The 16,960-nt window shown below is 37.1% G+C and overlaps 1 protein-coding gene and 1 long non-coding RNA gene across 5 annotated transcripts in view; one reads left to right on the forward strand and one right to left on the reverse strand.

Moving 5' to 3' along the window:
- kst (spectrin beta chain, non-erythrocytic 5 kst) overlaps window positions 1-16,960 on the forward strand; it is a 49,420-nt gene that overhangs the window by 31,218 nt on the left and 1,242 nt on the right. For 3 of the 4 annotated variants that reach the window (XM_017907597.1, XM_017907594.1, XM_017907596.1), the window contains exons 4-18: window positions 3,206-3,431; window positions 3,514-3,791; window positions 3,866-5,486; window positions 5,578-6,877; window positions 6,953-7,330; window positions 7,419-8,084; window positions 8,174-8,459; window positions 9,045-9,263; window positions 9,337-9,779; window positions 10,034-10,087; window positions 10,224-13,015; window positions 13,135-13,913; window positions 13,990-14,358; window positions 14,445-14,864; window positions 14,944-16,903. In XM_017907597.1, coding sequence (XP_017763086.1) covers window positions 3,206-3,431; window positions 3,514-3,791; window positions 3,866-5,486; window positions 5,578-6,877; window positions 6,953-7,330; window positions 7,419-8,084; window positions 8,174-8,459; window positions 9,045-9,263; window positions 9,337-9,779; window positions 10,034-10,087; window positions 10,224-13,015; window positions 13,135-13,913; window positions 13,990-14,358; window positions 14,445-14,864; window positions 14,944-16,903 — 11,791 coding nt within the window. The remainder of the gene's footprint in view (window positions 1-3,205; window positions 3,432-3,513; window positions 3,792-3,865; window positions 5,487-5,577; window positions 6,878-6,952; window positions 7,331-7,418; window positions 8,085-8,173; window positions 8,460-9,044; window positions 9,264-9,336; window positions 9,780-10,033; window positions 10,088-10,223; window positions 13,016-13,134; window positions 13,914-13,989; window positions 14,359-14,444; window positions 14,865-14,943; window positions 16,904-16,960) is intronic. The other variant, XM_017907595.1, reaches the window with a different exon arrangement.
- LOC108552913 (uncharacterized) lies at window positions 305-1,255 on the reverse strand. Its single transcript, XR_001890595.1, has 4 exons — window positions 1,174-1,255; window positions 975-1,073; window positions 692-885; window positions 305-600 (listed from the first exon to the last, which is right to left on the reverse strand). It is a non-coding gene; the product is annotated as an uncharacterized LOC108552913 (long non-coding RNA).

Raw genomic sequence — 16,960 nt, forward strand, 5'->3', positions numbered from 1 at the left:
AGAAATTCAAAATTCTGCAAAACACATCTATTTGTCATAATTCTGTGATAAGATACCCTCCTGTTTCCACGTTTCTTACCAATTCCCCGAACACGCCTCACATTTTACATATACACGAAACAGATCCAACACAATCGAATCCCCTGTCAAAGAATATTTCCATCGAACGTCCCTTCGATTCTTGATTCGATCGAATTCAACGAAAAGTAAAAGAATCGAAATAAAAAGATAAGACGAAGAAGAAAGAAAACAGAAAGGAGAAGGCAAGAAAAAAGCAAGAACATTAGCCGTTTCACTGGTCGGAAGAGTGGTACTCGAGCTGACGTGCTGTGGCCTACAACAAAAAGCAATCGGCCGATGGAACGAGTACCGGTTATTTAACGCCGTCGCCTTTATGCCTGCTTATTGGCCGGCAGTCTCGTTGCACGAGTTTTAACTGTGCAACCCCACCTTTTCGCTGGATGTAACAGTACCGTATTCTCAGTCTTACTATGCAGTCCGAGACTCATTCATTATTCATACGCCATACGCTGATACTGCGGCCTCTTATAACGTGATCGTATGTAGTTTGGCTGGCTGGAAATTCGACGGTCGATCTTCCTACAGCCAGGTTAACGAACGTATCGGCAAAATTGTAGCGAAATACAGGCATAAAGATAATCGTTATCTGAATGACCATCCAAAATGTTACCGTGTGGCGGTTGTTGGCTCCTTCAATTGAGTTCGTCCAGCTCACCAACTCGAACTGTGGCACGTCGGGGAGTGGTTCAAATGCGTTAAGTGAAATGATCTGTATCGTGAGCAAGCAAGGGTAACTGTATCGTGACGTGAAACGGTGGATGGAGTTGGTTATGTTGAACGTAGAAAGGCTGCAGTTGAAGTGTCCTAGGGATAGGAGTTGTCAATTTTATTATTTAGTTTAGCTTCTTCCAAAGAATTTAGAATTTTCATAATTAAAATTAATTTAAGCTAACCTCAATTTGTTAAATGCTTCACCTTCTGAATTGGTGAGGTTAGGATTATCTTGAAGTATGTTTAGATTATAGCTCTCTTATTCAGTTAGACACATAAATCTGGCAATTATGTAAAGTGAAAAGAGATGAAGTAAAATTACTATTATATCTTACACTTCGCGTGCAAGAATCGTAACCATTGTTGTTAATGGCACCTTACCCAGTTATCCTTCTATTAATCCCGATCTTGTAGAACATTCACGTCGTTCAGTGCTCTGATGATACATTAGGGAGTAAAAATGATAAACGGCACTGTGACGTAGCTAACGCCTGCTCCGTTGGCTATTATGTAGATTCTCGGATCTGTTATTATCGAGCGATCACATCGATCGTTACACATGCGACGCGAGCGCCACGGTTACAAATTACGCGACAGGAAGTAGCGTATTTGCCCTACCGTGTAATGCGCATCGTGCAAATATTTGTTTACTCACCGCAGGTTAATCATTGTACTCGTGAATGTATGATTGATTTTAACACGTGGTTTATATCGATCTACGAGGTGCTTAAAGCGAACGCTTGTCCACAACGTTATTAATTAAATGAAATATAAGCCTTATATTTAAAATAATGAATAACATCCGCATGGGAATGAGAATGATCACGTAGTACACGGTCTTGTGTTTTCATTCACCTTCTTTATAATTTCTTTAAGAATTTTTTCCGCATTAATAAAAATAATTAATATGTTGCTGAATTTTAAATTTTAATTTTACAACTTCCTGTAAAAGATGATGTAGTAAAACATGTAGTAAAACATTAAAAAATGCAGTATTACATTTTCAAATATGTAATTAAATATTCATTGGTTATTCGTGAAATTATGGAACGTGGGTATATTACCGACCGAACCAGAAGTGAACGACCCAATTCACCGACACAAGTTGAATGTACAATTCGATTCATATTTGCGAAATTCCATTTTATTACGAACAGTTACACACAGGTTGCACCTCAGTATGCCGGGTTTCATTTCCAGGATGCGTTTTATTTTTACACTGCCTCGTGTTTACCTACTATCGATGGCTTTTTGTTCGCGTAAATACTTATGTTTCGCATCTTTTGGATTCCACAAGATGTCAATCGACCAGAAAGAAACGATTTTCATTTCCCAACGGCCTTGATAGACCGGCACAAGTGATCGGACGGCATTCCAGCAATCGCGAGAACGTCGCGCTTCGGGCGCACACCGCGATTAAGTATAATAACGTAGTCGAGCCGTTTGTTGGCCCACGAGCATTTCTTCCAGGCCCTGATCGTCGTTCATAACACTCGATCGAACGTATCAGAGAAATCAATGATGTGATAAGTTGATGTCGAAATACAACTACAACTTCATTGTAGAAGATAAAGCTAGCTACGTAAGAAATAATTTCTTATGCACTTTTCATTAAACTGGAATATATTATTCTTTACGCCTATGGAATACCTACGTAACTATTAACCCAAGATTAATGAGAAATTATCCAATACTTACGATACCATAATAAAATCGTTATTATTGTACACTCCATGAACCATTGCCTATGAAAATGGCGGTGCTTAGATTAAATATTTAAAATGACTCATATTTAACTGGATTTTCTTGTTCCTCTTCAGAGATCTTCAATTGTTAAAATTGAAAGTAATTTATTATTCAACTGGTCATGTCTACTTTCGAAAGTTTGTGACAGCCAGAAGTGGATGACCCGGTATCATGCATCTAGCTTCTTATTTTCAATAAGCGCATTATCATAATGTGTTGTACTCAAGGCCGTCTAGCAGTTGTTACTTTTCACATGACGCAATGCGACTGTATGTGCGTTTTATCATAGTAAGATGCTCGTGCACAGACGCCTATTAAGGCCCACTGTTTACGCAATACACACGATGCCAATAGCCAACGTGCATTCCACTCTTTTACTTCAGCGCGCGCGCTCACGCGCACGCACACACACATGCACACACATGCATACTGGAATGCGAATATCATCATGCCATAAGTCTACCGATCCCTTCTCATAAATTCTGTGAGTGCATTATACGGTTGCATTCACCTGATTGGAAGCTTTCATGAAGTTTAGAAAGGGGAATATGAAATAAAATTGGTAGGGAAAATTATAGGAGTAGGTTGTATGATTAATTAAAGAAATTATAATTTATGTATGAGAAGCTTATGTTCATAATGTTGATTGATTTATTTTGATGTTCAGGTTCGTCTGGAAAGTATAGGCGCAGAGGATATAGTAGATGGAAATCCAAGGTTGATATTGGGTTTAATTTGGACTATCATCTTAAGATTCCAAATTCAAGAGATTGAGATTGATGTGGATGAAGAAAATGATAGCAGTGAAAAGAAATCAGCCAAAGATGCTTTGCTACTCTGGTGTCAAAGAAAGACTAATGGGTACCCTAGTGTTAATATCCAAGATTTCACTGGTAAATGCAGTATTTTGTATTTAGTATTAATTATAAAATTAGTTTACTATTTATATTAATGAACGAGTGTGATTGATTATAGGATCATGGAGAAGTGGCCTTGGTTTCAATGCTCTTATCCACGCTCACAGGCCAGATCTCGTTAATTGGTCAGAATTGCAGCAGAACAAAAATATTGATAATCTTAATTATGCCTTTGACGTGGCCAATTCAGAACTTGGAATTCCACGATTATTGGATGCGGAAGATGTTGACACTGCCCGACCTGACGAAAAATCCATCATCACTTACGTCGCTTCTTACTACCACACCTTCGCCAGGATGAAAAACGAGATCAAGAGTGGGAAGAGAATTGCGAATGTAAGTAAATTTTAATATTATACCTATTAAGTTTATTAATATAGTTATTAAGAAATCAATTTTAATGTTTTTAGATCGTGGGGCAGATGATGGACGCTGATAAAATGAAGATCCATTACGAAAAGCTAACAACAGACTTATTAGAATGGATCAAAATGCAAATAGGGGTTCTGGAAAATAGGGACTTCCCCAATTCCTTAGAGGGCATTCAGAAGGAGTTGTTAACTTTTAAGCAATACCGAACGGTGGAGAAACCACCAAAATATAAAGAACGATCAGAAATAGAGGCTTTGTATTTCCATATAAATACACAATTAAAATCCTTGAATCAACCTGCATTCACACCCCAAGAGGGTCAATTAGTACACGATATAGAAAGAAATTGGGTAGAGTTAGAACGAGCTGAACATCGTCGAGAAGTCGCTCTCAGAACTGAACTTCTTAGACAAGAAAGACTAGAGCAGTTGAATTATAAATTTGAACGAAAAAGTGTACTAAGAGAAGGCTATTTGAAAGAAATGATCCAAGTTCTAACGGATCCTAGATACGGTAGTAATTTGGCCCAAGTAGATGCTACAGTAAAGAAACATGAAGCTATTAGTGCAGATATACTCGCTCGGGAAGAACGCTTCCACGATTTGACTAACATGTCAGAGGAATTAGTAAGAGAAAATTATCACGGATTAGAAAGAGTACAAATTAGAGAACAGGAAGTACTCCAAAGGTGGAAGGAGCTTTTGGCTCTCCTTGACCATCACAAATCTAACTTAGTTGCCTTAAGTTCTCTTATGAGTCTTATGCGAGAGATTGACACTACTTTGGCTTCTATTCAAGAGTTACAACTAAACTTCCAGAGTACCGATGTTGGTCCACATTTATTGGGTGTTGAAGATTTATTACAGAAACACAGTTTACAAGAACTACAAGTAACAGCTCTTGGAGAAACCCAAAGAAGATTGGGTAGACAAGCAGCTCAACATTTAGCACAACCCCAGAGTAAAGAAGTATCTTTGCTGCAACAAAAATTAGAAATGTTGAATCGAGCTTATGATGACCTAGTAGAATACAGCAAAGAACGTAAGGCTCGTCTAGAAGACGCCAGGAATTTCTTCCATTTCCTTCAAGATCACGAAGATGAAGAATCTTGGTTGATCGAGAAACAGCGCATTTGCAAAGCTGGAATATCGGCCAAGGATCTTCGTGCTGTAATTTCGTTGCAACAAAAACATAAAGCTCTTCAGGATGAAATGAAAGTACGGAGGCCAAAATCTGAACAGCTTTGCGATGCTGGTAGAAAGTTAATAGCTGATAATCATCCTTCAGCTTTGGAAATTCAAAATCGCATTGATTCGTTACAAGAACATTGGAAGGTCTTGGAAGAGTTAGCAGCTCTCAGAAAGAAACAGTTAGATGATGCAGCAGAAGCTTTTCAATTTTATGCAGATGCAAATGAGGCGGATTCCTGGATGAATGAGAAGATGGCACTTGTGGCCTCAAAAGATTATGGCGTTGACGAACCCAGTGCCCAAGCGCTTCTTCAAAGACATAAGGATTTGGAAGGGGAACTGAATGCATATAAGGGCGATGTACAGTCATTAAACATGCAAGCTGAGAAACTTATTAAATCTGGAATTTCTACCCTTGAATTGTCTGCCGATCCGGAACCTGTCGCAGAATTGGAACAAGAAGAATGGAGTGAGTTTTTATATTTTCATAAAAAAAAGAAACAAAATATTAATTACTTTTTTATGAAAAAAATTAAAAAAATATTTTTTTCTTGTTTTAGGTAAAGAAATAAGACTAGTTCCTCAGGATGAGTGGGTAGACGAAGTTGTAGAAAGACTAGAACCTAGAACAGTTCTTGAAGACAGATTGGTGTCCCAAGTAAAGAGTTTATACGCATTCAGTGGTCAAGATATACGCATGGTAAGGGGCGAAGTAATGTTTCTAATAAATAAAACAAATTCTGACTGGTGGAGTGTCAGAAAAGCAGATGGCACCGATGGGTTTGTGCCAGCAAGATATGTTACTGAATTAGAACCCAAAGTGATACAAGTTCAGGTCCGAAGGCCGGAAAAAGTTAGGGTAACGCAGAGAGTAAAGAAAACGAAAATGGTTAAACAGTTAGTTCCCGTGAGAAGAGTGAAGTCTATAAAGTCAACAGTTAAACCAGTTAAAAGAAAGACGGCTTCTGACGGAGATAGTGTGGAAAAACGACAGAAAAAGATCAATGACACTTACAGTGAGCTTCAGGAATTGGCATTAAAGCGACATGCATTGTTAGAGGATGCTATAAGACTTTATGGCTTCTATCGGGAGTGTGATGACTTTGAAAAGTGGATTAAAGATAAGGAAAAGATGTTGAGAGCTGATGATCCACGTGACAATGTTGAAACTGCTAAAAGAAAATACGAAAAATTTCTTACGGATCTTTCAGCGTCAGGAAAACGAGTAGAAGCTATAGATGCTGCCGTTGATGAATTCGTCAGACAAGGACATAGTCAATTGGATAAAGTCAAGGCTAGGCAGAGGTATATTCATCAACTATGGGACCACTTAAACCGGTTAAAAACACAAAAAGAAAAGAGCCTGGAAGGAGCTTCCAGCGTGGAATTATTTAACAGAACTTGTGATGAAGCTCACGATTGGATGTTGGAAAAAATTACGCAATTGGATACTGCAGAACTTGGACCAGACCTTAAAACAGTGCAAGCTCTACAGAGAAGACACCAACACTTGGAAAGGGAGCTTGCACCAGTCGAAGAAAAAGTACGGAAAGTGAACTTGTTAGCAAATAGTGTGAAAAGTTCTTATCCGCACGAATTAAACAACGTGAATGCCAGACAAAATGAAATCAAAGAACTTTGGAATCAAGTTCAGACAAAGGCTAAAGAACGTAGATCCAGATTAGAAGATGCTGTGGGACAACAGATTTTCATGAATAGCTCAAAAAATTTAATTAATTGGGCTGCAGATATGCAAGAAACGATGAAAGTCGAGGAACCTGTTAGGGATGTTACAACAGCTGAACAACTTAGAAAACACCATATGGAGCTTGGAGAAGATATAAGAACTCAAGAAGATGAGTAAGTATTTAAATCTCTCATATTATTTTTTTAAATTAATTTACATAGATATATAAACAAGTTTTATCTCAACAGATTTCGAGAGGTTGAAGAACTTGGAAACCAATTATTACATCGAAATCCAGCACTGGTGGATGTGGGTGAACGGTTAGATAAGTTACATGGTTTGTACCAAGCTGTAACATCAGATTGGATGGCAAAAGAAGCCTGGCTGCAACAATGCCTAGAACTACAGCAGTTTAATCGAGAAGCTGATCAAATTGAAGCTACCACTAGCTCTCATGAAGCATTCCTAGAGTTTACTGAGTTAGGAGAGTCTCTGGATGATGTTGAGGGTCTGTTAAAACAGCATGAGAAGTTTGAGAACACACTTCACGCACAAGATGATAGATTGAAAGCGTTTAGTGACACTGCAGACAAGTTGATCGCTCAAAACCATTATGACAAAGATTAGTGAGTTTGTTTTTTATATTATACAAATTTATTTGTTTATTGGTAATAGTGATATAAGGGTAGTGATGATACAAAATATTATTTACAGCATTAACGATAGAAGGAATCAAGTCTTAGCTCGAAGAAACCAAGTTAAAGACGCTGCACAACGTCGTCGAGCAGCCCTGAAAGCCTCAGAGCACTATCAACAATTTTCAGCAGAGGTGGATGACTTACGAGATTGGTTAGGTGACAAGATGAAGACAGCATCTGATGAAAGCTACCGAGATTTAAATAATCTTGAACGAAAGCTTCAGAAGCACGAAGCGTTTGAAAGAGAATTAAGAGCTAATGAAGGGCAATTAAGGGCAGTGAATAAAGCTGGGAAAGCTTTAATATCTGAAGAAAACTATAGATCAGACGACGTAGGAAGAACTTTGAAAGAATTAAATGATCAGTGGGATCGATTGGTTGCTTTGTCTTTAGAAAAAGGTCGCAGATTGAGACAAGCTGCTTGCCAACATGGCTACAACCGAACAATGGAAGACGCCAGATTAAAATTGGAAGAAATAGAAAGTTCTCTACAAAGCAAACAGGTAGGAGTGGATCTTAGGAGTTGCAAGGAGCTGTTGAAAAAGCATCAAACGCTTGAGAGCGATATGGGTCAGTGGGAGCAAAAAGTGGATGACCTAGTTGCCATGGGCGAAGAAATGGCTCATGAAGGTCACTTTGATGCCGCGAATATATTGAAAGCCAGTCAAGCGACGCAAAGGAAGTAAGTATTAATGTATATTTTTTAAATATCATAAAAGGTAGTATTAAAAATGATTAATTATTAAAACTTTTTCCCTTATTTTTTAATAGGTTCCGTAGCTTGAAAGAACCAGCCAAGAGGAGACGAGAAGCATTAGAAGAGAGCCTACGATTCCACAAATTTGGTTTCGAATTGGATGCCGAATTACAGTGGATAAAAGATCATCTCCCTCAGACATCGTCGACAACTCTCGGACAAAATCTGCATCAAGCACAAACATTGCATAAAAAGCACAAAAAATTGGAAGCAGAAATTGCTGGACACCAACCGATGATAGACAAAACTTTAGCTTCTGGACAGACTTTGATTGATCAGGCTCATCCAGAGAAAAAGAAGGTAATAATATATACGTAACAAAAATATAATTTGAAAAGCTTTACAGGGAAAACAGATGTCTATATTTTCCCTGTTATAGTTATTTGTTTAATACTTAATGAATTTGGAATAAAAATTTGTAATTTTTGCACAGTTGGGACTATTACAAGAATATTGGGTCTGCAGAGGTAAGGTCGGCACAAATGCATGGATAGCGTTGTTTTGTTTAAAAAGTAACGATATCGTTCGCTAAATAGACATCGAAATCAGAAGATTAATATTATGTAATTAAGTCATATTAAAAAAAGATATATTTTAGATATATTTTTCAAATAAAAGATACAAAATTTTACAGCATGCATGTGCTTGTCTTACGTAATTTATTTCAGCAATAAAATATATTTTTTACACGATATATTATTTTATTATTTCATTATGTTTTAAAATATTTTATTTTTTTAAATATTAACAAAATTTTATTTTATGTACTTTTATATACTGATAAAATATTTATATGTTATGTTTGTTGGTGTAATTTTATGTTTTTAATATAATTGATTAAAAAATTGTATTAAAATCATACTTAAAGATTTTATTTCTGTATAGATACGAGAATTGTGTGATGTGCTCGACGAAGCATGGAGGGATTTACAAGAAAGGGCCGGAGAACGAAGTAAAGCTTTAGACTTATCTCTAAAAGCACAGGAATTTTTCTTCGAAGCAGGGGAAGTTGAAAGTTGGTTGAATGAAAAGAATGATGTTCTCAGTTCTACCGATTATGGCAGAGATCGCGATGCCGCTACGAAATTGTTAACAAAGCACAAGGTTGATTTTTACTTTAATCATGTATGAAATGATGATGTTCCGTCATTTTACTTAAAAGTATTTAATTTTTCAGGCGGTAGAGTTAGAGTTAGATACTTACAATGGCATCGTAACAGAGATGGGACACACTGCTGCGACTATGATTAATGCGAAACATCCTGATAGCAAATCCATAGCAAATAAACAACAAGCAATCGCCCAACAAATGCGGGCACTGCAAAGATTGGCTACAGTAAGACAACAACGTTTGATGGAGAGCATGTATCGCCACGAATACTTTTTAGAAAGTAGAGAATTAGAACAGTGGATCAAAGAACAAGAACAAGCGGCCGCCTCTGAAGACTATGGCCAGGATTATGAACACTTATTGATATTGCAAGCCAAGTTTAATGACTTTAAACACAGAATAGAGGCTGGTTCTGAAAGATTTAATCAATGTGAAGAGTTAGCCAGGAAATTGATTGCTAATGAAAGCCCTTATATTCATGATATTGAGAAGCGACAAGAACAATTAGGGTAAGTTTAATATATAACTTCATTTCGTTGATTTGTATAATATAGATTTAGATTTTTGGTGTAAGTCATATGGAATTTTTAATTTCACTAAATGCATGTGCACTCTTTTAAATTTAGTATTCATACTAGCACTGCTTTTGGTAATGATTAGTTAATATAATTTTAGTATGTTTATAAAAAGATAATAGAATTATGGGTATGATTATATCGGTGTCGGGTTACTAACAGAATTTTTGTACATATATTTAACGCAGACTAGACGATGATGATCCTGTAAGTCAAGTGCAGAAACGGCATGCTCATATCGAGTAAGTATACGTTGGTGAATTTTGTATCATGGTACAGTGTAAATATTAAAGCACGTTTTATAATCCTATTAAAAGTAAATAAATCACTAAGAATATTTGAATAATAAAATTATGAATATCTTTTGTAATCTATTAGGGAATCTTGGCAACATCTTCTGGGTCTCATCCGAAATCGTGAGCAAAGGTTACAAGCAGCCGGAGAAATTCATAGATTCCATCGGGATGTAGCTGAAGCTTTATCTCGTATACAAGAAAAAGAAGCAGCTTTACCAGAAGACCTAGGACGCGATTTAAATTCTGTACTTGCGTTAATTAGACGTCACGAAGGCTTTGAGAATGATCTAGTTGCTTTGGAAGCTCAACTCCAAGTTTTGGTTGAAGATGCATCTAGATTACAAGCACATTATCCGGGAAATAACGCAATACAGATTGATCAACAGCAACAGATCGTTGTTGCTCATTGGGAAGAATTAAAAGAGAGATCTGCTCACAGAAGAGATCAGTTACAAGCAAGTTGTGATCTTCAACGATTTTTTACTCTAGTGAGGGATTTGATGAATTGGGCTGCTGGACTTCGTGCTGCAATGTCAACAGAAGATAAAGTGAGGGATGCAGCAAGTGCACAAATCTTAAAGACAGAGCATAAAGCTTTGAAAGGAGAAATTGAGGCGCGAGAAGATAGCTTTAGTTCAGTTCTCGATTTGGGCGAAGCTATGGTCCAAACTGGTCATTATGCTGCTTTAGAGGTTGAAGAAAAATGCAATCAGCTATTAGATGAGAGACAAAAATTATACATTGCTTGGCAGCAGAAGAAAGTACATTTGGATCAATTAATAGACCTGCACTGTTTCTTACGTGATGCTAAACAGTTGGACAATTTGTCAAGTACTCAAGAAGCTGCACTGAGTGGCGACAATTTTGGCGACTCTGTTGAAGAAGTGGATGCTCAAGTAAAGAAACATAATGAGTTTGAAAAGCTGTTAGTGACGCAAGAAGAAAAACTAAATGCCTTACAAGAACACGGAGATAAACTTCTAGCTCAGAATCATTTCGATTCGCCTACGATTGCCAGACGATTAAGTGAAGTTGTACAAAGGCGAGCAAGAATTCGAAATCTTTGTGATGCACGACAAAAGAGATTAGAAGCTGATTTGTTGCATGCCCAATTTGTAAGAGATGTTGCAGAAGCTGAATCCTGGATTGGTGAAAAGCAGAAAAAACTCGAAGCTGAGGCATCGAAAGGTGAAGTGTCGAGTTTGGAAGATAAAATCAAGAAATTACAGAAACATCAAGCATTTCAAGCAGAATTGGCGGCAAATCAAAGTAGAATCGAAGAGATCAAAGCCAAAGGAGAAACATTGCTGCAACAGAAGCACCCAGCAAGTGCTGAAATTCGACAGCAATTGGAGCATCTTCATGCATCTTGGAGAAAATTGTTATTAGAATCTGGAAATCGTGGTAGAGGTTTGGAAGAAGCTCAGGATATTCTCGAATTTAATAATCAAGTAGAGAAAATTGAGGCATGGATAAGAGACAAAGAGATGATGGTACAGGCTGGAGACACTGGAAAGGATTATGAACATTGTTTAAGTCTGCAGAGAAAGCTTGATGATGTAGACAGTGACATGAGAGTAGATGATTCTAGAATAAAGACTATTAATTCTCTAGCTGATAAATTAATCAAACAGGGTAGGGACAACGAATCAAAAGCTATTCAACAACGTCGCGACAATTTTAATAACAAATGGAAAGGTTTACAAGGAGCATTGAGTGCTTACAGAGAAACGCTAGCAGGAGCTTTGGAGATCCATTTGTTTAATAGAGATATAGATGATACCAGTCAAAGAGTCATTGAAAAATCAGTTGCCATGAGTACTACCGATGTCGGTAAAGATCTACCTGCTGTTGAACATCTGCAAAGAAAGGAAGAAGCAATGGAGCGAGATATGACCGCCATTGAAGGAAAATTGAAAGAACATAAAGTAGAGGCTAGAGAATTGTCATTGAAATATCCAGACAAGGCGTCCCAAATAAATGGAATATTATCGGAATTACAGTCAAATTGGGATGATTTGCAACGCCTTACTCAACATCGCCGTGAGGCTTTAAATCAAGCTTATACTTTGCACAAATTCCAAGCTGACTTACATGAGTTAGAACTTTGGGTGGCTGATACCATTAAACGTATGGATGAATCTGATCCACCAACGACGATATCTGAAGCCGAAGCTTTATTAGAACTTCATCAAGAAAGGAAAGCAGAAATTGATGGCAGACAAGATACATTCAAAGCCTTGAAAGAACATGGACAAAAACTTTTAGCTATTAATGAAGATATCAGGGATAGTTTGGAACACTTAGAAGAGCTTAGACTAGGATTGGTCAATGCTTGGGAGACTAGAAGACAGAAATTAACACAAGCTCATCAATTGCAATTGTTCAAGGAACAGGCTGATCAAGCAGACAGCTGGCTAGCAACAAAAGAAGCATTCCTGAATAACGACGATCTCGGTGAATCATTATCTGGCGTAGAAGCATTGTTACGTAAGCATGAAGAGTTTGAGAAAATGTTGGTCTCTCAATTGGGTCGTATTGAGGAACTAGAAAAATTTGCTTTTGATATTTTATCCAAAGAACACGCGGATGCTAACGTCATTAAACAACGATTAACATCTGTTTGTACTAGAAGAGATAAATTACAAAATAGTGCGAGAGCACGGAGGAAAAAATTATTGGAGAGTCATCATTTGCATCAATTTCTTAGAAATATATATGAAGTTGAAGGGTGGCTTCATCAAAAGCAACAAGTGGCCAGTGATGAAAACTACAGAGATTCATCGAACTTGCAAAGCAAAATTCAGAAGCATGCTGCTTTTGAAAGCGAATTAGTGGCAAATAAAGGAAGAGTAGCATCAGTAGTCAATGAAGGTAGAGTATTATAGAGATTTAAATGATGTTTAAAAATTTCCTTGTTTTGAATTACATTATATTTTTTAATTTTTAAGCTTTTTATTAATTATTTTTTTTTTTCATAATTTCCTTATTAGGTGAAGCACTAATTGAGGAGAACCATTACGCATCAGATAGCATCCAAGAACGCCTAGATGAATTAGAAGCAGAATGGCGTCTACTTCAAGAAACCAGTGAATTAAAGAAAAACAGACTAAACGATGCTTATCAAGCTTTGCTCTTCGGACGAACTTTAGACGAATTCGAGGCATGGATGGACGAAGTGGAAATTCAAGTACAATCAGAGGACCATGGGAAAGACTTATCTAGTGTCGCTAACTTATTAAAAAGGCATACAAATTTGGAAAATGACGTTCTAGGTCACAATGAAGCTTGTGAATCAATTAAAGAAACAGCAACTAGTTTTCAAAAGTCTAATCATTTTATGTGTGACGAGATACAAGAAAGAGCAACGGTTACAATAAATAGATATCACAGTTTGCAAGAACCAATGCAAATAAGAAGGGATAACTTGGAAGATGCTAAATTGCTGCATCAATTTGCAAGAGATGTTGAAGATGAATTGCATTGGTTATCAGAAAAGGAACCTCTGGCTGCAAGCAATGACTTAGGAAGTTCTTTGACCACTGTACAACGATTACAAAAAAAACATCAAGCTTTGGAAGCAGAATTAATTTCCAGAGAACCAGTAGTAACGTCTTTGATTAGCAGAGCTACTGTTATGGTTAGAAGCGGCCATTTTGCGTCGGAAAAGATTGAAAAATTATCACAAGAATTGCAAGATAAACTGTCACATATCAGAGATTTAGCTAGTGTTAGAAAACTACGTTTACTCGATGCTGTTGAATCACAAATGGTAATAATCATTCCATTAATCTAGATTTAATTTAACTTATTAGACGGAAGTTTTTATAGAGTTTTCATATTTTCAGTTCTATGCGGAAGCAGCAGAAGCTGAACAATGGATAAAAGAGAAACACCCACAATTAGCTGCTACAGATTATGGAAAAGACGAAGATTCTGTACAATCATTATTGAAGAAATTAGAAGAGATAGAACGAGATCTTATAGGTTTTGAGAATATTATCGAAAATTTGAGGAAACTTTCACGTGGATTGATAGAAAGACATCATTTTGATAGTAAGAATATTACACAAAAACAAATGGAAATTGAACAGAAATTCAAGGAATTGCAGAAATTGAAGGAATATCGATTCCAACGCTTGCGTGAGAGTGAGAAGTTCCTTAAATTCATTAGACAAGCAGACGAGGTCATTGAATGGATTGGAGACCAAACAACCGTAAGTCTTTCGTACAAAAAGAGTACTATATATATGTTATATATTGATTATATTGGTATTAAAGCATAAAAATAAATGTATACTAGGTTGCTGCTTCGGAAGATTATGGTCGCGATGTAGAACATGTTGAGCTTCTTATTCAAATATTTGACAATTTTTTGGCTGGTTTAACAATGAGTGAAAGTCGAGTATCAGCACTGCTTGATGAAGGACAAAAATTAATAGAAGAAAATAATCCAGAGAAAACTAAAATATTAATGAAAATTGACGAGACCAAGCAACAATGGGAAGATCTAAAAGAATTAGCGCATGCACGACAAGATGCACTGGCAGGTGCAAAGCAGGTACATATGTTCGATAGAACAGCGGACGAAACTATTTCTTGGATTCAGGAAAAAGAAACTGCCCTCAGTTCTGATGGTTATGGTCATGATTTGGAAACAATTCAAGCTTTAGTGAGAAAGCATCAAGGATTTGAAACAGATTTAGGTGCTGTTAAGGAACAGGTACACATGTCAGAAATATTATTTTTATGAAATAATTATAATTGATCATGTATAATAACTAAAAGAATTCTGTTATCAGGTTGAACTGTTGATGGAAGAAGCTTCTAGATTGATTGAACTATTCCCAGACGCTCGTATACACATAGATGTAAAACATCAAGAAGCTGAAGCAACTTGGAACGAATTATTAGAGAAAGCAGCTCAAAGAAGAAGCAAGTTAGCACAGGCAGAACAATTGCAGGCATATTTGGGTGAATACAGAGACCTGATGTCCTGGATAAATGAGATGGTAGCCAAAGTAACTGCTCCTGAATTGGCGCGTGATGTGCCAGGTGCCGAAGCACTGATATTAAGACACAACGAGTACAAAGCAGAAATTGAAACACGGAACGAGGCTTTCGATAAATTTTTTAAAACGGGTCAAGAATTGATAGAGGAAGGTCACTTTTTGGCAAAAGAGATTGAAGATAAAATATCTGCTCTACAACATAGACAACAATTCCTAAAAAATACTTGGGAGAAAAGAAGACATATTTATGAACAGAATTTGGATACCCAACTATTTAAACGCGAAGCAGAAACACTGGAGAATTGGATCGTGAGCAGAGAACCTATGTTACATGATGGAAAACTGGGAGAAAGTATTTCACAGGTAGAAGAACTCATAAGAAAGCATGAGGACTTTGAGAAAACTATTGAAGCACAGGAAGAAAGGTTCAGTGCACTTAGGCGTATAACTATGTTAGAAGAAGCATTCCAAAAGCAGCAAGAGGCAGAAATGGCCGCCAGACTGGCAGAAAAGGAAAGAGTAGAGCGCGCCCGCTTAGAAGAACGAAAACGTAAAGAAGTACAGAGGATAACCGAGGAAAGGAAACGTGAGGAAGAACGAAGAAGACTACTGGATAGTCCTCATCGCACTATACATGATGAAGTCAATGGAATGACTGATGATCAAGAGTCTATTAATAAACTGTCACCTCTAAAAGCTTCCACCACATCTGAGGGCCTAGATTCAACGCCAATACAAAAACCACATGGTTTAGCCCATGTATTTGGTGAAAAACTTAGAAGAACCACACCTGACATCAAAAGGGCAGAGAGTATGAAGGTTGACACAAAGAAACCGAAGAGGACACCTAGTTTCACGACCAGAAGAAGAACCCAGAGCTTTAGAAAACTTCAGAGGATGGAAAATATGGATGCCCTTCCACCAGTAGAAATTCAGTGTGTACTAGAAAGGAAACACGAACTTCAAAGTGCTGGTAAAAAGGCAGCCGTACGTTCGTGGAAACAATATTACACGGTATTGTGTGGACAACTCCTATGCTTCTTCAAGGATGTGGAGGACTTTACTTTGAGCAAGGCAGCCACTGCTCCTATCACTATTTTTAATGCTATATGTGAGAAAGCAGATAACTATACTAAGAAGAAGAATGTTTTTAGGTTGAAATGTACAGACGGATCAGAATTTTTGTTCTTAGCACCAAGTCAACAAGAAATGGAAGACTGGGTCAATAAGATATCATTCCATGCTAAATTACCTCCGAGCTTACAATTATTAAGTTATGACGAATCACAAAAAGAAGGTTTGGAAAGATTACAGAATGTAACTATAGATCATGCTGATGACAACGTTTCAACTGGTAGCAGTCACGCTTCGACTCCAGAAATGGAACGAAAAAATTCTGTAATCAGGCGCGATATATCGAATCAACATTCTCCGAGCAGCGTGCAAATTGAGTTTCTTCAGATGCACAGACAAAATCAACAAAAACGCGATCCACAAAATAACACCGAATTCATAACTTCCCAAAGAATGGAACCACCACAGACCCAAACAGAATTCTTACAAATGCATAGACAACAACAATTGTTGGCACAGCAACAACAATTGATACAACAAGAACAACTAGCAAGCCAGAGAGACCAGTATCAACCAAATTCTGGAGACAAGCCACCTATTCCTCCAAGAGGTGCACCACCTCCAATTCCAATGCGATCTCCTAGTTCAGAAACTATCCCACAATATAGACGCGATGGTATGTTAATTTAATAGATTTTGTTTGTATTTCTGTGAATATATTAATTTGAAAAGT

This window comes from Eufriesea mexicana, unplaced genomic scaffold, assembly GCF_001483705.2.
Source record: "Eufriesea mexicana isolate 0111107269 unplaced genomic scaffold, ASM148370v2 scaffold8420, whole genome shotgun sequence".
Lineage (NCBI taxonomy): Eukaryota > Metazoa > Arthropoda > Insecta > Hymenoptera > Apidae > Eufriesea > Eufriesea mexicana.